General features: G+C 39.1%; 1 protein-coding gene across 1 annotated transcript in view; it reads right to left on the reverse strand.

The window, feature by feature from the left end:
• Positions 1 to 24611, reverse strand: part of SVEP1 (sushi, von Willebrand factor type A, EGF and pentraxin domain containing 1) — a 233157-nt gene that overhangs the window by 87984 nt on the left and 120562 nt on the right. Inside the window, 9 exon segments of the mRNA XM_006142717.3 lie at positions 2815 to 3016; positions 4825 to 4982; positions 6409 to 6610; positions 8160 to 8273; positions 10847 to 10960; positions 13367 to 13463; positions 15141 to 15232; positions 15888 to 16049; positions 23869 to 24030. Of these exon segments, the coding sequence (XP_006142779.1) occupies positions 2815 to 3016; positions 4825 to 4982; positions 6409 to 6610; positions 8160 to 8273; positions 10847 to 10960; positions 13367 to 13463; positions 15141 to 15232; positions 15888 to 16049; positions 23869 to 24030 (1303 nt within the window).

The raw sequence follows: 24611 nt of genomic DNA on the forward strand, positions 1-24611 counted from the left end.
GATTCCAGGGAAGACCGTCATTGATCTTATTTTGCAGTTCTTTCTGTGGGACATGTTACTGTTTTTCTTCTCTCTCTCTCTCTCTCTCTCTCTCTTTTTCTTGTGGGTAAAGTGCTTTGGGTAAACCCATTACTCCTTTTTTTCCATGTGGTCTTACTTCATAGGGCAGGTTTGATTTACTTATTATACTTTATTGTAGCTCATTAAAATTGGTTTGCATTTCTTACATACCAAGGGGTAGGAAAAGTCTTAGAATGAGCCAAGAGAAATTGCTTCAATTTGAGACAATTAACCAACTGATTGTTTTGGAGAGAGTGAGTGGAGAATGGAAGGAATGAGAGTTGTACAAATGTCAGACTGATATCTTTCCTCTAGAATTTATGTTTCCTAAGACTAAAAACAAACTTCAGATGTCTTGTCGAAAGTCAGTCTGTCTCACAGTTGCTGGTATGGTCAGCATATCTGTGGCCTCTCAAAAAGCATATGTTGAAACCTAACCACCAATGTGATGGTATTAGGTGGTGGGGCCTTTGGGAGGTGATTAGGTCAGAATGGGATGAGTGCACCCATGAAAGAGGCCCCAGAGAGACTTACTGCCTCTCCACTAATTGAGAAAGAGAGCAAGAAGGTGCCACCTATGAACCAGAAGGCAGGCCAGCGCCAAACGCCAAATCAGTCGGTGGCCTGATCTTTGACTTCCTACCCTCCCACACTGTGACAGACACATTTGTGTTGTTTATAAACTACCCAGTCTATGATATTTTGTTGTAGCAGTCCAAACGGACCAAGTCAGCTGTCAAAACAGTCACATGGCAGACAGAGTGTACTGATGTAAAGAAAAGAGTAATTGGAATTAATCAAGGATTGCTAAACCAAAGAGTTTCCAATGACTATATTACCTACAGAAAGGACAAAGATCATCAGTAGTTCAAAGTAAAAATCTTTAATAGCAAAAGGAGAAAAATAAATGACTGGGGGGAAGTTGGTAAAGAGATAAACATGTATTGAATGCCTCTACCAGCATCTTACCAGATTCTATTCAAAGACCTTTATGAGAAAATATTTTACACTGTCATTTCCTTTCTACATTTTCCCATTCCCCCCATTCGAGCAAGCAATAGCGTCTCTCTTTATATCCATGGGTGTCTGAGGCCTGTAGCTTGCTCACTAGTAGGCTAATGATTTGGGTGGATCTTCGTGGAAAGGACCAGATAGTGCATGCTAGAATCTATCCAGATGGAAGGTATAACGTTGCAGGCTTACCACAAATTGCACATGTGGAAAAGAACAGTGGTCTTGAAGGGACCACAGAGGCCTAGGCAGAGGACAGCTCAGGGGTGAACAGTGTGAACCAGTGATGGGAGTCCTGCCCAAGTCTGTGGCTCTTTAGCAAAACTCTGGGTCTAACAGAAGGTGACTTTCCTGACAGCCCAGAGGGCAGAGGCCCCAGAGTTAAAATGAATTGATCTGAAATAAATACAGGGGTATCAGCTTTCACATTGAGTTTGAAGACTGATTCATGCTCATCACATGAGTCCCATGGGTCCATAATGTCTCTGAAACCCTTTACCCTTCAGAGTGCCACAATGTAAAGAAACGGCATCAGTCTTAGAGTCAGAGTTCGGGACTTAGATCTGCCACTCCCAAAGTGTGAGATTTTGGGAAAATCATTTAGTTGTTCTGAAACCTTGTTTTGCTATGTATAAAATAGGTACTAGCTTCTCAGGTCAACAAATTCAGTGAATACATATGCAAATACTTAGTAAACAGCAAACCCATACATACATGAGGTATTATCACTACAAATTTGCCTTCAAGGGCCACCCTATAACCTAGTGGTTAAGGGAGACAGATCCCATATGGCCAACCACAGTTCAAATCCTAGCTCTGCTGACTTGAAAAATACGCCAGGGGGACTTCAGTTAGCGTAATGGCTATGTTGCTGGACTCCCATGTAGTTGACCGCGATTCGCGTCCCGGACCCGGTGACTTAAAACTCACGCCGGGCGCGTGTGTGTGTGCCCAAGATCCTAAGAGGAGAATGGAGGAGAAGAGATTGCGGCCTGTCCCTCTCCCCGGGGAGTGATTTCTCGCTTTCTGTCTGTCTCTGTCTGTCTGGCGAGCGCACGCACCCTATAGCAAAAGCCTCTCAAAAAACAAACAAACGGGAACCAGCAATTAGCGTAATGGCTATGCGTAATGGCTAACCGCTGGACGCGGTTCGCGTCCCGGACCCGGTGACTTAAAACTCACGCTGGGCGCGTGTGTGTGTGTGCCCAAGATCCTGAGAGGAGAATGAAGGAAAAGGAATTGTGGCGTGACCATCCCCCCTGCGGGGTGATTTCTCGCTTTCTGTCTCTATGTCTCCCTCTGTCTGGCTGGCAAGCACACGTGCCCTACAGCAAAAAAAAACAAAACAAACAAACAAAAAAACCTCTCAGGAAAACAAACAAACAAACAAAAAAACCAACACGCCAGGCACCTGTGCATGCCTGTCCCAAATCCCAGCAGAATGCAAAAATGGAGGAGGAGGAATTGCTGTGTGAACATGCACCATTGGTAGATGCTTTCTCTTCTTTTTCTGTCTTTCTGGTGAGTACACACACTCTCTGTCAACTTAAAAAAAAAAAAGAAAAGAACAAACAAACTTTGCCTTCTTACAGGACACATCCAGATGCTCTGTTTGATTATCATGACTCTCCTGTGCTGCTGGAGCATCTGACTCCCTCCAGTATCAGTCCTGACATGGCATCAGTCACACCAATATCGCTCCTAACACTGTGTGCAGCACAGCCATCCTGACCCTCTGCTTACCCATTATAGTCCGTCAGGAGGAAGGTATTGTCACTGCCATTCTCAAGTGCATAGGAGATTGGCGTTCCATAGTTGGTGATGTCAGAGGATTTCATCCAGAATGCACAGGTTATAGCATGGAGAGATGGAAGCACACCATCTAGCATGACGTATCCATAGATCCCAGAAACCTCAAAGTCCAGGTTAAAGCCCGTAGACTGTTCTGCAATGAATAACAGAAGTGTGCAGACTGTGACACTCGCAAGGCACTTCCAGTTGGCTAAGGAAAACGGCAGGTAAGCCGTGCTACGTCAGACGTCAGAGCAGCTCGTTCAGCAAACAGGATTGTTTATCTTAGAAGCAGTTTCAAATTAAATACATTTTTGTTTACAAAATACATAGCACACTCTTTATTTATTTATTTAGGATAGCAAAGCAGAATTTATTGAGAGAGGGAAGGAAGAACAGAGCTCCCAAGTAAGGAGGGGTCCCAAAAATGGGTTGCCAAAGAGGAGCTGAGGCAAGGGGTTTTTACCTAGCAGTCCGAGCAATGGGCTGGCTCTCTGATAAGAAAGTGGATTTTGAGAACGTAGTTACTCTCTGGGAAGTACACACCATGTGCCCTAAGGTAAAAGCCTCTTCAAAAAAATCTCTATCTATCTATCTATCTATATACATACATACATACACACATACAGTTATATGGTAGTATTAGGAATTTACTATCCTATTCTTCACAAGGTCTAGAAACTGTTGCCCTAATCTATAGTTGCTTTGAGTCCCAAAGATGCCAGCTTTTGCCCGTGACATCTTAGCCACTGTGACTCCATTTTGGGCTTCCCGCCATCTTACCCCCTGTCTATGTGGTCAACATCTCTATTGCCTGTCTTATTAGCAAGGAGTCATGAATTCTTTTGAGACATGTAAAACAGGTGTTTATTGTCCACTAACCAGACCAAAGAGGAAAGACACAGAGACTTCATTACGAAGAATAACACATGATTTCCTGTCAAGGCCCTTACACAATGATCTACCTGTCATTGGGGTCTAACTCCCATCTTAGTCCCCTCTCTGAAGAAGTACCCCTAACTACCGTAAAGGGGAAAAGGGACATATTGGCTAGTTTGCATAGCACAGTCTTTGACATAATCAGTAAGTATACAAGATAGAAAAAATACTTAGTAAAAGAAGTGGACTAGGGTGTTATTAAAGCTGAGAGATACTAAAGCACATCTATATGCTAATAAGAATGACTTGGGGGGGCCAGCAGGTGGCATGGTGGTTAAGGTGCTGGGCTCCCACATGGCCAGCTGCATTTCAAGTCCCAGACCCAGAGCTTGAAACTCACACTGGGCATGTGTGCCCAAAATCCTGAGAGGAGAATGGAGAAGAAGGGATTACAGTGTGGCCACCCCCCCACCTCCCCAGGAGGTGACTTCTCATTTACTGTCTCTCTGACTCTCCAGCAAGCACATGCACCCTATAGCAAAAATCTCTCTCTCTAAGGAAAGAATGACTCAGTAGAGTGGCAATAATTGCTGTTGCAGGAGAAAAGGAAGTGGGTAACTACAAAGGCAATATCCTGCCCCTACTCAGGACTCTGCTCTTTCTCTATTTTGTGAGCAGTTCACCTCTTCCCCAAACCTGCGTTCCCCCTCAACAAAAGTGCCGAAGCTTACAGACTCCGGTCTCCAGAGAAGGCAGCTTAGCATTCAGCTATCATTTCTCAACCACCTCCTATGTCAAGTGACTTATCAAGTGTTCTTTCTAAACATAGAGAACGTGAAAAGCTCTGCTAAGTGTAATTTTCTCCATTTCCCTCCTTACATTTCTCAGCTTCAAGTTCCTCATCTTTGCTACTAGAAGTAATCACCATAGTACCTAGTTTACTGGATATCTGTGAAGATGAAATAAATAAAGAGTGTTTCGTATTTTTGACATTCAGGCAGTGCTTGGGTACAGATAAAGAGAATATCGTTATTATATTATTATATTTAGTGTTGTTATTAATAACTTTGAGTTCATATATACCTGTTTCACACTGGCTGCCTGAAAATCCCGGCCGACATTTACAACTGTAAGAGTTTAATTCATCCACACAGGTGGCCTGATTTTTACAAGGGTTAGACTGACATTCATTGATATCCAGTTCACAGTATGACCCGCTGAAGCCAGCCACACACTGGCATCTGAAAGAAAACGACATATAACTTTACAATCAGAACAGTTGCGGAGGATATGAGAGTAAGTCTCCCATGTATAACCTTGTCTCCAAAGACCTTGACAGGTGACATATTGAAACATACCTTCCACATTGAGGCAGAACTTGGTTCCTGTTTCTACTTCATCAGATTAAACCTATTTACAATGGCCTGGATTACGAAGGTTACAGTAGCCAAGACAAAATAGAAAGTAGTTCTGGCCCAGGTGATAGATAATTCACACATCTGGTTTCTCCCCCCACAATGACTGCAAATACAAAAGGTTGAGGTGCTGTTCCAAAAGCTTTCTGTATGGAAATCGAGTCTTTATAATAATGAGGTAATGCTAGTATTACTGACATTATACGATGAGTTACGTTGTGTCTCAGAAAGGGTCATTTGTCTATGTCTTACTAAGTAGTGAAGTGGATTTTGAAGCCAACTTCAGATCTTGTCTTAATCAGTACAGTCTTTGTAGCATCAACAAAGCATTTAAAAACATCAGAGTAGAAAATATGTCTGATAATGTTAAATGTTGATAAGGGCATTAGGAAATAGGAAATACCATAAAAGTGAATAGAGCTACAATTTGGTAATGTCAAGAGAAGTCAGGAACTTGTCTTCCTGGAGTCCCATATGTCCACTTCTTGTCATTGCCTCCAGCAGGTTACTGCACAGAATGCACAAGAACCCGTGTAACAAGTGCATCCTTCTAAATGTTTATGTAGAGGGGAATGAAAAATAAATCATGGCGTAATCATGTAATGGAATACTTAGCAGCCACTGGAATAAATAAACCAGAGCCAAATGTAATTTCCCACGCTCATTTGATTGCAAATCTCTAAGAAGGGAGCATAAAGTATGAGAAGGAAAAAATACTCAGGATTACATAATTATAGGCATTAGAACTTGAATTAAGATCCAAATCAGTCTGGCCCCCATTACATATGTTTTTACTATATTCAAACACTGCTTCCTCACTTTTGACTATCCATATAGCAAACATAAAATGAATATACTCTGATTTGATCACTACATATTATATTGGGTCATTGGAAAAGTCATGACACATTTTTGCATAGTAAAACATAGAAAAAATACATCATGGCTCTTCTACAACCCTATATGTATATATTCAAAAATCACACTGCACCCCCCAAATATGGACAATTCATATGCATGCTAACTAAAACATCAAATGACATTTAATAGAAATTTAAGAATGACAGGTTCCATTCTTGGCTTAGTGAAGAAAGCCTCAGGTGTCAGGGAGATTCTACCATAGCTTATCCTTGGGCCTGTATTTGACAATTACAGATGCGAGACTCAAAATCATACTGCATTCCAGGGTGGCAGAATGACACAACAGTAAGGGGAAAAAATATAGTGGGATGATCCAGACTCAGCCTTTTACCTGAAGCTGTTGGGACCGTCTTTACAAGCAGCTCCATTTTTGCAGGGCTGACTGAGACATTCATCTATGTTTATTTCACACCGGGTACCCAAAAATCCAGCCGGGCACTTGCACAAGAAACCCCCAACCTGGTCTTCACAGATGGCGTTGTTTAGGCAGGGGCTTGGCTGGCATTCGTTGATATCTGTTTCACAGTGCAGGCCTGCGGGTGAGTGAGGAGAGAAGCGTGAATGATTAATTCCCTGGGAAAGCTGTGATTGAGCTGTTGATCTCTTAGTGAGTGCTGCTTCTAAAGGATGGGAATGAGGCTGCAGCGCCACTGGTCTATAAAACACATATGAGACCTATGTAATGAGCTCTGGGTATGGAAAGTTGTTTTAGGACTCTCTGCTTTTGATAATCTCCTTTTTGGAAAGTTTTTGCTTTGTTTTGTTTTTTTTTTTTTTTTTGCTATAGGGCATTTGCATGTGCGCATGCATGAGAGAGAGAGAGAGAGAGAGAGAGAGAGATCACCCCCAGGGGAGATGGTCATACTGCAATCTCTTCTCCTCCATTACCCTCTTGAGATTTGGGCACACATGCACACATGCCCAGCATGTTCTCCAATCTGCTGGATCCAGGACTCCAACCTTGGAGCTGACCATGTGGGGTCTAGCACCGTAACTATAACACCATATGCTGGCCCCACACTCTCCTCTTTTTATCTTACTTTTTTTTGAAACTAAGATTTGTAATAGAAATTGAACGGAGATAATGTTAAAAAATAAAGTAAGTAGGGCCAGCAGTGGAATGGTGATTAAGGCATTGGACTCCCGCATGGCCGACCACCAGGTTCGAGTCCTGGACCTGGTGACGAAAATCATGCTGGGTAGTGCGCATGCAGGTCCAAAATCTCAGGGGGGAAATGGAAGAGAAGAGATTGCAGCATGGCCATCCTCCCTAATGGGTGGTTTCTCACTTTCCCCATCTTTCTTGGGTGAGCAAACTTGCTCTATGATGATAAACTTAAAATAATAACAATAAAAAAAAAAAACAAGTAAATTTACTTTGAAACTTTCCTTTTTCTTTGACCATGACTTTTTCTTTCACTGGCCATTTTCTTTCTTGGTTTTCCTCCTTATCAACTATGTATACATTTTTAAACCATACTACTTTGCATCTATTTGCAATATAATCTAACATGTTTCATGTCCAATTCCATCTTGAAAATTTGTCTAAACACACACAGACACACCACCTTTTTTTGAACTGTTTAAAGGTAAATTGTTAAAAGAAAACTACTAATGGGACCAGCAGATGGCGTATTGATCACATTGTTGGACTCCCACATAATTGATCATGGTTTGAGTCCCGGTGGCTTAAACTCACACCAGGCGGGTGTACATGGGTGCCCAAGATCCTGAGAGGAGAATGGAAGAGAAGGGATTGCAGCGTTGCCATCCCACCTGGGGGGTGATTTCTCGCTTCCTATCTCTCTGTCTTTCTGGTGGGTACACACGCCCGATAGCAAAAGCCTCTCAGAAAAAAAAAAAAAAAAAGTAGAGTGCTAAAAAGTAAATTGCAGGGTTTATGCCTTTTTATCCCAAGCATTTTAGTGTGTATTTCCTCAAAAATGAGGACTTTTTCTTATATAATCACAATAGTCATCAATGTCACACATAAAAGACATTAACATATATTGGGATAAAATACACTCATTTTGGTGCCTTATGGGATTTTAAGACAAAGCAGGAAGCGTGGAAATATCGTACCTGTGAATCCTTTCACACACGTGCAGCGATAGCCATCCACACCGTCCACGCAGGTTCCTTTATTCAAACAAGGACTGGAGTGACACTCATTGATGTTTTCCTCACACAGTTGACCTGTGAGTAATCATGGAATCTTTGAGCTGGAGAAAATCTAAAAGGACTTTTATCTTTTTTAGGTAAACCTAAAGAGACTCATCTGTTCATCTAAGATAGACAGAGACAGGGAAAGTGAGAAATAACCCCCAGGAGGGATGGCCACCCTGTAATCCCTTCTCTTCTTTTCTCCTCTTGGGGTTTGGGGCATGCATGCAAACACACTGGCATGGTTTTCAAGTCACCAGGTCTAGGACTCAAACTGAAGTCAGGCATGTGGGAATCCAGCGCCTTCCACACTACCTGCTGGCCCCTTGACTGCTATTCTTTTCAGTGCCAGAGGGTGGGTGCACTCTCCAGAGAGAGAGACAGAGAGAAAGGGAGAGGGAGAAAGCACTTCACCGTGGAGTGTGGTTATGTTGCAGTCCCTTCTCCACTTCCCCATCCTGTCAGCATTCTGAGTACTAGGCAGAGGCACCTGCTGTGTTTTTCAAGCTGCTGGGACCAGGATTCAAATTGCAGTTGGCCATGTAGGATTTGGCCCCCTTAACCATTAGGCTACAAGGCTATCACCCTAAAAAGACTTTATTCAAGCAAATTGTTCAGGTGTAAGAATAGAACTGAGGGGCTGGCAGGTGTCGTGGTGGTTAGGGGTGCTGGACTCCCACATGGCCGACCACAGTTTGAATCCCGGGCCTAGTTCCTTGCTTTCTCACTTTCCTTTCTCTCAATAGGTCCGTCTTTGGTCAAATTAAATAAATAAATTAAGCAATTAAAAAAAAAAAAAGAATAGAGCTGATATGTTTGTGAAAAATTCTGGCGTACATATTTGTGGAAAAATATTGCTATTTGCCAAATATGATTTTTAAAAATGATTTCTTTCTTTCTGTGACCTGCAAACATTTTGCAGTGAGAAACATTTTCCAGCATGCAGTGAAAAATGATAACCATGAGTATTTGGCCATAATTTTTTAGTTCAGGTAAGTGTAATTTTGTTTTAAAATTTTTCTCTTATTATTTGGTTGCTATTTGTTCATCCATAGTTGATTTCTTCTTTTTTTACAGTTAAGAGGTAACAGTTACAGATTGGCAAAACATTGGGGAGAAATAACACACATAAGACATTTTGTTCTGAAATTGAGAAAACATGGCTGAACTTCTGCACAGCAGTTCCATCTTCTGTGTGAACATAATTTGAGAATAATTGATGTAGTTCAAGGTCCTGGATTTGACACAGCTGAAACTGAGATCCGAAGTGGGAGGTCTGTGATGTCACTAAGGGCAGCACAAAAGTGAGCCTAAAACCATAACTCTTCAAATTCAAGTACATATGTACAAAACCTCCTGGTGTTGAAGAGTTGAGGATGCTTAAGTTTACAACTCATGGAATTACGTAGCACGCATCTAATAATTTATGTACCTTAGCAACATGAACATGAGCTAAAAGAAAATGTCAGGCTGGCCCTGCTATGGTGGTTAAGGTGGCTGGATCCCACATGATTGCCTGAGTGGTTCAAATCCCTGAACTGGTGGCTTGAAAAACATGCTGGGCCATGTGTGTGTATGTCCCAGAGCCCCGAAAGGAGGGAGGAATGGAGCGGAGACTGCGGCATGACCACTCTTCACGGGAGCTACTTTTCCCTCTCCCTCTTTCTCTAATCGTCTCTTTGGCTCTGGTGAGCACACATGCCTTCTGGCAAAAATAAATAAATTCTAATTAAAAAAAAAAAAACAGAAAAGAAAATGTCACTAACGAAACTTGGTTTTTGAGAACAGAAAAATCTAACATAAAATCTGAACTTTCATACATACCATAATGAATTTTTTCTCACAACAAATCTACATAGCACATTTAATGTCTAGTAAATAGTAAAATATATTTAATGTCTTTTATATACAAACACACACATAAACACACACATATTGTATATACTATATAGTGTGTGTAAATATATATATATATATATATATTTATATATATTATATATATATATAATAGTCTGGCTCTAAGGCTTTACAAGTTCAACCCTAGGTGTCACTAAGTGGATATCTGGAACTTTGGATACAGATACCTGCGCCATGCTCATACAGTATATGGAAGTGCAACCATATACCCAAGCGAAAGAGTAGGTGGGAACATGCGCAGAAAAACTGAAGCTGGACAAGTGACTTGGCTGAATATACCTTATTATTGATAATAACTTGTGAATATGTTCTAACAATAACATTCAAATTCCCCTCCCCTAACAATAACATTCACATTCCCCTCCTCAATGATGAAATCCTTTTATTTTTTAAGAGGTGTTTTTCTGTTTCTTGTTTGTTTTTGCCTTAGAGTGCATGCGCTGGCCAGAGTGAGCGAGACAGTAAGAGAGAGAGTGAGAAACCACCCCCAGGGAGATGGCCATGCTGCAATCCCTTCTCCTCCATTCTCCTCCGGGGATCCTGGGCCTGCACGCACATGCACCAGGCATGAGCTTCAAGCCACCAGGTCTGAAACTTGAACCAGTCAGCCATGTGAGAGTTCAGCGATGCAACACCATCCGCTGGCCCTCAGACAAAGTTTATATTCCAAAAAGAAACTTTCCCCTTACCTGTGTAACCCAATGGACACTCACAAATGAAGTCCCCAACTCGGTCTTTACAGACTCCGCCATTGAGGCATGGCAGGGAGCTGCACTCATCAATGTCGATTTCACACTTTAAGCCTAAAAAGCAAACCAGACACGGAAGGACAATGAAAGGGAAGGATAGCAGGAACAAGGCTAAGATATCTATGGTAATTGTTTCAATAATCTGAATTTGTAGAGGGTAATAGTGAAGAAAAGGCAATATTCCTTAAGTACTACCAGCTGGAACTTATGTGACTGATTCTCCAGTTCAAGTCCCGGACCCAGTGGTTTGAAAATGAAGCCAGGCACGTGTATGCGCATGCTCAAAAACCTGAGTGGAGAATGGAGTAGAAAGAACTGTGGGGAGGCCATCCCGGGGGGATGATTTCTCACTCCCTGCCCCCTGTGGCAACTGCACATGCCTTATAGTGAAAAGACAAACAAAAAGTAAAAGATCTTGAATTAGAAATAGGGAAGAGAGGAAAACCTAGAAGCATAAGATGGAGACAGAAATTATGGTAACTGCCAAGTGAAAATATGAAGGCATGTATACTTGCTACCAGGGTCACCTGGCTAAGGGCTGGAGGTGGGGTTCACTCCTGCCAGATCTCGGCTCCTCTGACAGGTGTCCTAGGTTGGGCTACATCTTCCCATAGGGGCACACGTGCTTCCTAGGGGCTGCTGGAAACCTGTGTTTTCCCCCCACTAACACTACCATTATCTGGGAATGCAACAGAAGTGGAAATTCTCAGGCCAAACCCTAGACCTACTGAATCATGAAACCCAGGGCTATGGCCCAGCAATCTGTGTTTTAACAAGCTTTCTGGATGATTCTGATGCACATCGATGTTTGAGAACCATTGCCTTCTATCATGTCCTCTCTCTACCGCCAGGCATTTACAGAATTTCTGGAAATGATTCTTATTTCTTATGAAATGGCAGGATGAAAATTTTTATAAAAATTCACACATGTATACATGTGCATGCAAGCCAGTTATAAAATGTGAAATACCCATATGTACACATGTGATTATAGGTAGGTGCTACCATCACTGGCCTGGTTTGGTTGCTCTGGGAACTGAACTTGGGCCTACCATGTGTTCTCAGCCTTGCTGAGCAGCACCTGACCCCATGTACCACTGCAGCTCAACCAAAATGCCAATGCTTTTTTAGAGATTTTGGCTATAGGGCATGTTTGCTCACCAGAGAGACAGACAGAGACAAAGAAACAGAAAGCAAGAAATCACACACACACACACGCATGCACATGCACCCAGTGTGATTTTTCAAGCCACCAGGTTTAGGACTCAAACCATGGTCAGTCATGTGGGAGTCCAGTGACGTAACCACTATGCCATCTGTTGGTCTTGAAAATGCCAATAGTCTTGATAGTCTTTGGTATATTTTGTTTTCCCACTTTCCTATTGTTACATTGTGGTGAATACTTTTGGTGAATCATTTCTTTAAATCTATTTTTTAAATGTCAATCTTTCTTTAAATGTAATTTTTCTCATTAAAGACTTCCAAGTATGTTGCACAGCATTTATAAAATGCCAAAAATGGGCTAAAAGCACACAGGGAATTAATTGAAATTCATTGCAATTTCAAGGTATTCCTAGTTTAATTCCCCTTAAAAATTGTGTCTCTGCATTTAACAGACAAAAGAATTAAAGTTCTCTGTTGAAATCGATGTATAGGGTAATATCCTTGATTTGACTATCATGAACTATGTGCAAACTTTGAAAGACCATATTATGCATTATATGTACAATGCTGGAATACAAATAAAAAATACAATGTGCTAATTAAAAGAAAAAAATTGTCTTTCTGAGCTCAACTGAAATGTGAACTAAACTGCAAGAAAACATAATTTCTGCACAATGCCTATATAATCCAATCCCAAACCATCTGTTTTTTAAAGCACAGCTTCAAGAATGATAGTAACAAAGTAACAAGTCATGGCAATCCACAAGAAGCCCCGGGGGGGTGTCCAGCAAATGAGAGAAGCTGAAAGTTTGTTTAAAAATGTTTATGCTAGACAATCTGCTCCACAATATGTTCAGTGTCATTTGTGTTAGAAGGAAATCTTGGACTGGGCTCCTAGAACTGTACTCCAACTGACATTTTGAGTTACAGTATGAGTTTTTCAGAGAGAAGATGATTATTTTTCCTCCACATTGGACAGGGAGAACTCATTTATGGGGTATGTATACTTTCTTACCTATATGTTCATCTTGTTCAACAAAGTTTTTATGCATTGTTATGGTCTAATGTATTTTACAGGATCTCAGAGGTCTTCAAAAGTTCATATAAAATGCCTATTATAAAAAATGCATGGGTTTTGATAATTTTTTTGAGCCAAAATAAATGTGTACTTTAATTCCATTTTCCATTCACCTTTTAAAGTCCTTTTGCACAATTTTTAATGTTCTAAAGTTTGATTCTGCAAGTCACGGTGTTTTCATATAAAAATATGGTAAAATTTGCATTTCTCTATATTACCTGTATATCCAGGTGGACAGAGACACGCATAACCATGCCCAAGTTGTTGGCAGGTTCCACTGTTGTGGCAAGGATTTAAGAAGCATTCGTGGAAAACCTACCGATGGCAGAAAAGAAATCTTTCAGAGACAAAACACTCTCTTCATTTCACAGCAATCCTGACTCGAGAATAAGAAGGTGTGCAAATTAGAGAGCTGGCTCCTGTGTCCAGTTCACTCAAGACAGCTGGATTGCTGCCCCAGTCACCGTGAGGCCTGCGGTATACGGGCACAAGTAACGTGTATTAATCTTGAACCATGGTTTGGGAAACTCTGTTCAGAGTTCCTACATGCCGACTCCATGTTAGAATACATTTGACAATGTCTTAAACATATACTAAGGGCCAGCTCTGATGTCACAGTGGCAACTCAATGCTCCTCAAAGCTGAGGACACAGGGGAAGCTCCTGGGGTGGTCTTTGTATCCTGAGGCCGTCCCAGTGCACACTGGGAAAGTGGGCTTGCCTGTGACCCTGGCTGACTGGAACAAGGATAGAGCATGGCATGAGGACCCTGCTAAGGGTCTCTCTCTCTCTCTCTCTCTTTGTCCATCTCCTTCTCCACTGGAAGAAATGGATAATTATATTTAAAACAAAACCAAACTCCCCCCCAAAAAAGGACAGGGCCCCATGCCAGACCAGTTAAATCACAATTTTGAAGAGCAGTTTCTGTGCATCATTATCTTTAGAGCTGGCCAGGAGATTCTATTACACTTCCAGGTTCCAGAACCACGGCTCTAGGGATTCCTAAAATTTCTATGTCTACTAAGTTCAGTTTCAAACATGATTTTTAAAGACCTAACAAGTGATTACATTTAGAGTACGCTATAGGAAGTTAAAATTAGAAATATAATTTGACAACTAGTTTTTTTTTTTTCTAAGAGTTTTTTTAATTTTAATTTTTTGCTCTAAGGCGTGTGTACCCGCCAGAGAGACAGAGAGAGACAGAGAGACAGAAAACAAGAAACCAACCCCCAGGGGGATGGCCATGCCGCAATCCATTCTCCTCCATTCTCCTCTCAGGATCTTGGGCATGCACGCACATGTGCCCTGCATGAGATTAAGCCACCAGATCCAGGACTTGAACTGTGGTCAATTACATGGGAGGCCAGCAACATAACCATTACACCGTCTGCTGGTCCCGGACAACTAGTCTTTAAGAACCAAATAGAAATCAATTGGCTTAGTTATACTCTTGAGTTATGTTCCTTAATTTTTTTTTTTTAACTCACACTTTATTCTATGAAATTACTTTTTTTTTTGGTTGGTTGGCAAAAGATTTTAAATAATCTTTATGAAAGTTGAGTAACTTCCTGCCAATCAGAAAAGGCCTTTGGCTAAATCAAATGCCCTTTTTCAAATGATGGGTTATGCTTGTGGTAATTGTTAATTTTAGTGAATCAAAAGGCTTCCCACTCTACATATTCTTGATGCCAGATATTGCTGGGAAGAAGTCTTGTTTTTTGGTACTTGAAACTTCTAATGTTGCATTTTTGAAAGTTCTTATTAGGAGTCATAAGTAAATACAATTATTCATTTAGTAGAGCATCGGGAAAGTCATGATGTGTTTTTCTATGCAAAAATTTGTCGTGGCTTTCCCAACGACCCAATATAATATTCCTGAGTCTTGGTCAATTCAAGTTTAACATGTGGTAGTTTTCCTCTGTGTGGCATGGAAAATGACAAATTGTTTCTCAACCAATTCACTAGAGAAAATTGTATAAAAAAATGGACTTGCCTGACTGCTAACTTCATATTTCTTTTTGATATGTCCAGGAGAGGCAAGGGGCATTATACTTTCCTCTGCTGCTGAGAACGTTGAACCAAAACCTAATCAAATTAATAGAAAAATATTAGAACAGCGTATCAGTATGTGGTTGATGTAGCCAGTAAGTAAATGAATGCTATGGTCAAGAATCTGGTTGTTAGAGTGGGTAAAGTCACATATATTTGGTTTCATTAGTATTAAAAAAAAATCACAGAGATGGAAGGTATAGGTCATTTAATCCTAGACTCTTAGAAATTTGCATATAACCTAGTTCACTAGTTCTGAAACAACTCTGATTCCTGTCGTCAAAAAGATCTCAGAACAATTTAACAAGTCCAGACATCAAAATCCACTGTAATATTCAGAACTAAGCTGAGACAAGCAAAAGTAAGTCTCCTCCATAGGACTGTGTAAGAAATGAAGTATGTTGGGACCAGGAGTTAGTGTAATGGCTATGTTGCTGGACTCCCATGTAGTCGACCGTTGTTTGAGTCCTGGACCCGGTGGCTTAAACTCACGCTGGGCACTTGTGTGTGCATGCCCAAGACCAGAAAGGAGAATAGAGGAGAAGGGATTGTGGCATGGCCATCCTCCACAGGGGGTGATTTCTCACTTTCTGTCTCTCTGTCTCTCTCTGTCTTTCTGGTGAGCATATGCGCTCTATGACAAAAACCTCTCCAAAAAAAAAAAAAAAAGAAATGAAGTATGTTGTCTTACTTGAACAATCCGTGATAGACGTGGCCCCAGTAATGGGTGTTGTCCCATAAAAAGGACAGGATAGGCAGAAAGACTTCCCTGGATTAGGTTGGTAATAGTCTTGAGGACACCCATAACAGGGCATTAACCCAGAACGGGAGAATTCTCCTACTGGACAAGGCACTGCAAAAGCAAAAACAAACCATTTGTGTAGATACAGCAATACACTTTGCACCTCTTTAAAAGAAGTGTTTTCACTTTGGGTCCTAAAAACACTACCTAGTTACTAATGCCATCCCTTCCACATATTTCATATCCTTGTCATTTTGTCACTCAGCTAAATGTTCTGTTGTGTTGTCTTCTCGTTAATAACATCCATTAACTCAATGAAGATTAGAATTGGCCAGGTAATATTGCATTCTGATGTTTTTCCACTTATATTATCAATATTCCCAAATCATTCCCCAGATCATTACATAACATAGGTATTTATTTATTTATTTATTTTATTTATTTATTTCTTTTGGAGAGGTTTTCCTATAGGGTGCGTGCGCTTGCCAGACAGACAGAGAGAGACATAGAGACAGAAAGCGAGAAATCACCCCCCAGGGAGGATGGTCATGCTGCAATCCCTTCTCCTCCATTCTCCTCTCGGGATCTTGGGCACGCACGCACGCGCGCCTGGCGTAAGTTTTGAGCCATCGGGTCTGGGACGCGAACCGCGGTCGACTACATGGGAGTCCAGTGACATAGCCATTACGCTAACTGCTGGTTCCCATAACATAGGTTTTAATAAATAAAAAATATTGCATCTCTTGGGGCCAGCAGTTGGTATAATGGCTATGTCGCTGGACTCCCATGTAGTAGATCATGGTTTGAGTCCCGGACCTGGTGGCTTAAACTCACAGTGGGTGCGTGTGCATGCGTGCCCAAGATCCTGAGAGGAGAGTGGAGGAGAAGGGATTGCAGCATGACCATCCTCCCTGGGGGGTGATTTCTTGCTTTCTGTCTTTCTGTCTCTCTGTCTTTCTGGTGAGCACACACACCCTATAGCAAAAACCTCTCAAAAAAAATTGCATCTCAATGGCAGATCATAATTGACCTAATGTTTCCCCAATTGTTGGACATTTACCCTATTCTTATGTATTTGCTATTATAAATAATGCTGAAATGAAAATGTTTACATTTTTGTATTTAATTCTGATGTTTCTTGAATAATAGTTGAATGTATTTGGATAATAAAGTAGAAGAATATGAAAATAATTAAAGCCATTGGTATATAATGCTCAATTTTAGAAAACATACTTCCTGTTGACACTTTTATTAGCAGTACATGAAATTGCTTTCCTCACTGCATGTTTGTCAGCATTAGTAATTTTTTTTCAATTTGAAGATGAAAATAGAACTGCAATGATATTTTGATTTGCATTTTGCTAATAAATGAAGTTGCCCTTTTTATATTAACTAGAAAGTTTAATTTTTTTCTGTTGGTTTATTATTTTGGGGGGTCCTTTGTGATTATTGCATATATTAAGTATATGAATTTTTTGACAGAGTTAGATCAAATATTTTTCCAGTTTTTGTTTTGTCTATTAATTTTTTAACTGCTATATTGAACAAATAATTTTTATTACTTCTAATTTGATGATGAAATAACATAGGGCAATGGATTTATCTATGCAAATAGCTTTTGCTAAAGCACAATAGTTTGATAATAGTTTCATTTTATTTGATGTTTTTAAGTCATATAAATACTTTATTTTTTTTGACCTAATTATTTTTTGAGAGATGTCATAAAATGTATAAATGTTTGGAATATGTATTTGTTTGCTTAATTATTAATTTCCATTTTTTTTTATCACCTATGGTCAGAAAGTTTAAACTTTTGAAACTTACTTAAATTTTATTTTTGGTTCACTATATCTAAAACTAAGTTGAAATAATGATTAAATATCTCATTAAAATGTTATAGAAACAAAAGTGTAATATATATTCCTAATTTAATCTTATCAGTCATCTACTATAAATTCTCTATATACTTATATGCTTATTGATTGCCACCTTGCTCTTAGAAAACCCAAGGAAGGTTTTAAAATCTTCCATTAAAATTATGTTTCTGCAATTTCCTTGTCAAGTGTAGATTTTGTTTCATGCATTTTAATGCTGGTATTTTATCACAAAGCCTTATCATGACAAGTTTATACCCCTTGTGAATTTTGGGGAAAAAATTCTGTTCTTTCCCATTTGATCCTTTGAATTGAGCTTTTTCATAAACCCACTTTGTCACCCTTGTTTGCTTGCTTTTTGTATTTGTGTCTAGCAGTCTTTTTATTTTTATCCTTTCTATGTCATTTTGTGTTAGATATGACTTATATAAAGAGCATTCAGTTGAATATTGTCGTTTAACCAAATTTGAAACTCTCTTGGCAGTAATGAATGGAATACTAACCAAATGAAAAAAAAATAGCCTCAAACATAAAAATAGCCTGAATGTTCAATAAGTTTGAAGCTCTAAATTGGGTAGAGCTACTTGTGACTTAATACATGAGTTCAGTATTTAAGTTATGACCCAAGGATGGATTAGGTGGAATATGTCATTTCCTTCTGTGATTGTTGTGGTAAGTCTCCAAAACATTAGAAACTAATTAGAAAACTAATAAAATCACTAATATGTGTCTGTATAAATCTAAGTATAGAAGCCACACAAAGCCACACAAAGAAGCCACTCACACTGTCAGCATACATATCATTTAGGTTTCCTATTCTTGATCATGGAAATTAGTGCAGCAGATGTAATTAGCAGTATAGTTGAAAATTTAGAGATGCATTTGAGGTTTAAGGGAGTAGCATATTTCAAGTAATGAAATTTTCTTCTTATTTTAAAAATTAGTATGAGAAAACAATTAAGCATTTGTGATACTCTCTAGAAGTTTCGATCAAAGACCTTAAGAATCATTGCCAGTCAAATCTTTACCAAAGAGCTCTTTATGTGCCCAGCTGACAAAATTTCAGGAGTCATTCAAGAGATAACAAAAGATACATAGATATCTTTCACTTAATGCTAATTTAGGTAACAAAAGATACATAGATATCATTCATTTAATGCTAATTTAGAAAAAAATTATTTCTTGTGGCTATGTTTGTTATATGCATAAACTAGTTTTAAACTGTATCTTTCTTTCATGAAGATCAAGTTAACTACTCTTTGGCTGACAGATCATGGAGTTCTTGGCAACGTTCTGTCAAGTGCACGAATACTCCGGAAACTTGAGTTTAAATGGGTGTGCTGAAACTTAAGTTTCCAGAAATGACTGCCTATTTGGAAAAGATAACTTCCCAACTGCTAATTGCATTGGCTAATTGAAATCTTTCATTGGTAGGGGTGTAAAACTTCCGTTTGAGAGTATATGAATGTGTATGAAAAGCTAAAAAGATAAATTCCTTCAGTAAAAGTTAAGAAACTTTTTTACATACAGCTTTTTTTCTGGTACAAAAAGAAAAAAAAAAGATTATACTTCTAAAAAAACTGACAGAATGCCAGAAATGGTACTAAAATAGAAAAGTAATAAAATATTAAATTTCAATAAATAAACCTGCTGGCCTTTCAAAACAGCTAACACATTGTCATAATGTCTATCATTTACTTTTGACACAGAAAGTGTAAAATAATTTTGAATGTGAAAATCAGTTTAAATTTCGTTTCAAGGGCAGACAATTGTTATCAGAAATATGCTTTTTAGGAGTGTTCAATTAGCATTTAATATTTACAGATGCAGTAAATATACACACACATATAACATGTATGTATTAAACATACACATATACATAATAGTAATATGGCATACATAATATACTACTAAACACACACACACACACACACACACACACAGCTCCTAATGAACTAATATCACCAAAAAAAGGGGGGGCAGATTCACTTAAATTAAAAAATAATATTAAAACCCAACTAAAAATAGTGTATTGAAATGACCAGGGAAAAATGTTATCCCATTTGTGCTGTTCTCTGACAGTGTTAAAAACAATGCATGTAGCTCAGGAGCTAAGTAGATTTTGCTTATTTATTTATTTATTTATTTATTTATTTATTTATTTATTTATAGTGCGTGTGCGCTTGCCAGAAAGAGACAGACAGAGAGACAGAAAGCGACAAATCACCCCTCAGGGGGGATGGCCACGCTGCAATCCCTTCTCCTCCATTCTCCTCTCAGGATCTTGGGCACGCACATACACGCACCCCGCATGAGTTTAAGCCACCGGGGTCAGGGACTCGAACCATGGTCGACTACATGGGAGTCCAGCAACATAGTCATTATGCCAACTGCTGGTTCCAGATTTTGCTTTTTAAATGGGATTCCTGACTACAGTTAATATTATGTTATACATTGGCACTTTGCTAAGACAGTAGATATCAGATGCACTGAACACAAAAATGGAGGGGTCATTAGGTGATATAATGAATATGTTAATTTACTTGAATATAATAAGCATTTCACCATGTAAAACATGATATTGTACACATTAATTGATAGATTGGTTTTCTAACACAAAGTCAAGGGTCAATGACTCATTCTGAATCTTATTTTTTTGAAAGACTGCCTTTCTTTTAAAGAATGATTTAATTTATTGTTGTTATTATTATTATTATTTTAATTTGCCATAGGGCATATGTGCTCACCAGAGAGAGAGAGAGAAAATGAGAAAGTGAGAAACTGCAGCTGGGCGTGTGAGTTCAGCACCTGGACCACCACACTACCTGCTGGCCCCTGAACCTACTTCTAACGTTTTTTCTGAAAGATCAAGGTGAGAAGTGGTGTCATCATAGTCCAAAAATTACCTTTCCTTTTCCTATGGGCTGTGTTACAACAAAAACAAAAACAAAATTATTAGAAAAAATTCAGACTTTGGGTTTGAAGATACAGCCCAGGAATACTTAATGAACTAGGATGTTATTAAAGGCAAAATATATACGAATATAATATTACTTTATATTATACTATATATGGTAACACACATAAATATAATGCTACATTTATTGAGGATGTTCTAAATTAGTGGCCTGGTGGTTAAGGTGGCTGGATCTCACATGGCTGACCGCACAGTGTGAGTCCTAGATCCAGCCTCTTGCAATACATGCTGGGCACATGATCAAGTGTGCCCAAAATCCTAACAGGAAAATGGAGCGGAAGGGAATGCAATATGATCGTCCTCTATGGGGAGTGATTTCTTAATCTCCCTCTGTCTCTCTGTCTCTCTCTGGCCAGCGCATGTGCCCTCTGGCAAATTAAAAAAAAAAAAAAGATTTTAAATTGAACATGCAAAAGTAGTATCTTAGCATAAAATAAAATAAACTGTACAACATACCCATGAAAATAAATCAATAAAGATAGGAAATCAAGTAAAAAGCTAAGAAAGGAAAAAAAAGGAAGGAGCAAAAGAAAGAAGAGAAAAGAGTGAATTGAAAACTCAGAAAAAATATATAAGGGGTCATTTTAAAATTTAAAAACATTTTAAATTTAAAGTAAAATTATGTCTATCCAACAGCACAGGAAAGTGTTGAGTTTTCTTTTCCCAATTCTCACTCGTGAGAAGCAGAATGTGGTCAAACTTGTGCTAGGAATATTAGGAGAAGGGGGCAGTTACCAGAATTTTAGAAGTTTTCTGGGAACTTTTATGGTCTCATTTCAATAATTTGGTATTAGACAAACCTCAAGGCTTAATTATGATGGTGAAAGAAAAAACAAAAAAAACACAACCTGCCAGATATGAGTTTTGTTTCACTGTAAATATCCTAGTTGCTTTTGTGGTTGGAGGACGTAGGAGGGAAAGAATTTTTTACTGTAGGTTTTCTCCCAACATTAGTTTGTATACTGACAAAATGAAAGAAAGATCTATTTCAACCATCATGTGTGAGCTTGTCTGACTTTTAATTAAAACCAAAGCCAAACAAATGTAAAGCTGGTATTACAAAACAGATATGCCTTATGAATTTTCAGTTAGGCCCTATCTAAATTTTCTTCTCAACTCTTCAGTGAAACATTACATTCGTGAAAATTACTTGCCTAATTCCTTAGGTCTTACAGACTTTTATCTGATTAGACTTAGATCATTTAAAAGGTAGCGGTGCATAATTTAAACAGTATGCTTTCCCTCTTTTCTCTCTATGGCTCCTAACTTAAAGGACTACATCTCCTAAGAAGCAATGCTGGAAATACCCATCCCTACTACATAAAAATTTCTCCGCCCTTTTGTAGTTTGGAAATGCTGAATGCAGTTGTAGGTAAGGCTGGGGTGCAATGAAAGGAGATCTGGGTCTCTCTGCATAGTTTGACAGAACTGGGAACCAGCAGGGTGTCATCTTAAAAAAACACTAATTCAGGGGGTTGGCAGGCAGCATAATGGTTGGGGGTTGCTGGAATCCCACAGGGCTGACCCTGGTTTGGGTCCTGGACCTAGTGGCTTGCTTTCTCAGTTTCTCTCTCTCTCACCCTCCTAATTAAAACAAATAAATAAACAAAGTTCAATAAAAGAATTCTTAGAACAAAACAAAACAAAACAAACCACTTACTCAATAAGGAAAAAGCTCTTACTTTTGGAGTTGCCATAGACCTCAGAATATAGAGAATGGGGAGAATATATCATTGTTAAAAAAAGGAAAGTTTTAGTTAGTCATGCTTGTTCCCTCCCCAATGATACAGTAGAGGTAGACCAACCCAACTTTTTATTTTTAACCCAGTTTCACTGATTGCAAAGCAATTGCAATTTTTGGAGTTTGTGACAATAGGTTGACCTTGACTTATCAGTTTCATCATCATTCTGTCTTCATCTTTTGTTTTTGTTTACATCTTCATGAGTATTTTGCTAGCAAACTGTACTCAGTAGGGATGTTAATCAGAAATACTTAAAAAATTGGAAACAGCAGGGACCAGCAGTTGGTGTAATGGCTATGTCGCTGGACGCCCATGTAGTCGACTGTGGTTTGAGTACAGGACACAGTAGCTTGAAACTCATGCCAGGTGCATTCCCAAAATTTGAATGTGTGCATTCCCAAAATTTGAAGAGGAGAATGGAGGAAAAGGAATTGTGGCCTGGCCATACTTCCTGGGGGGGGTGATTTCTCACTATCTGTTTCTGTTTCTGGTGAGCACATGTGCCCTGTAGCAAAAATCTCTCTCAAAAAATTTTTTTTTCTTAAAATTAGAACTCTTATCTTTTAACTTCTGTATACACCAGTGGCCCTCAATGTGTGGGACCAGTAAAATAAGCATGATCTAAAAACTATTTAGAAATGCAAAGGATCAGACCAGTCCTTGGATTTACTGAGTCAAAAACTCTAGGGGTGGGGCTCAGCAGTCTGTTTTAACCAACTTTCTATTGTGACATTTGAACACCCAAAGTAGTGGCTCTTAACTTTGCTTGTTACTTTAGAATTACCAGGGAGAACTTACAAAGAAAACCAATGCCCAGGCAGTATTCTAGTTAACCCCAAATCTCTGGAAGTGCTGATCAGGCTCCTGTAATTTAGAAAAACTGATGTGAATGTGAAGAGGATTCTCATGCACATCCAGAATGAATCACCTAATCTAGCTCACAAAAGTCTTCAAATGGTACAGAATGGTTATAATTCATAGAATAATCTATTTTTAGAGATTTAAGAACACTAGATGGTGTTCCTCATTTTATAAATGAGGGAACTCGGTTTCTAGTTTAGATGTTCTTCTTCCCTACCATGAAGCCACATACTTAGCACTGCTTGAAGTCTAGGATCAGGTCTTTTACGTCTTTCATGCTCCTAATAGCACTAGCCCAGCATCATACTGCAGTTGTTTATATTGACTGGCCAATTAAAAAGGAACTCTCCACGTAGAAACAGATATTTATATTCTTTGCCTACATTAGCTATGTGGTTTTGCTAAAAAATATTCTACTTCTTTATGCATTGAACCTATCGGTTTAAAGATACATCAACATCTAAGGCTTTGATAACCTCCGCAAGCAGAAATGTCCACGGCTCCTCTTTTCACAGTTGAAGTGTTTTCTGGACACGAGAGGCACCTCCGGGAACCAAGTTCTGGCTGGTAAGTGCCCAGTGGACATGACTCACAAGTCTCAAGGCCGTTGGATGAGTAGGTTCCTTGTTTACACTGAGCTAAAAGAAAAACATAGCATGGTTAATGATGATGATATGAAGCTACATATTAGCACTACGTAGGACAGGGTTTTTCTGCATTTTAACTTAGTATAGAATGTCGAATGCTAAGAATTCCTCCTCTTGTTAGTCAAGCACACACATTATAGGTGTCCCATGCTCCTGTATACTACTGGATTGTTGGGAAAGTCAGGACACATTTTTGCATAGAAAAACATACAAAAATATGTCATGACGTTCCCAACGACCTAATAATAAGTTTTAGACTCATTTCCAGTTGTATTTGTTGTTACCTACTGCAGTCTTTGGCAGATAGAACATATTCAATAAATAGCTCTTGAAGTTAGAAATATACATCAGATGGGGACCAGCAGGTGGCATGGTGGTTAAGGACACTGGATTCCCACATGGCCAACCGTAGTTTGAGTCTCAGACCTGGTGGCTTGCTTTCTCATACTCCATCTTCTCCTCTCTTTCACTCTCTTCCTCTCTAGTCAAATGAAAATAAATAAATAAATAAAGTTAATAATTATTTTTTAAAAAGAGACATGCATATCATATGAATATATTAGGTTGTAGGG

The sequence above is a fragment of the Tupaia chinensis genome, unplaced genomic scaffold (genome assembly GCF_000334495.1).
Source record: "Tupaia chinensis unplaced genomic scaffold, TupChi_1.0 Scaffold000081_1, whole genome shotgun sequence".
NCBI lineage: Eukaryota > Metazoa > Chordata > Mammalia > Scandentia > Tupaiidae > Tupaia > Tupaia belangeri.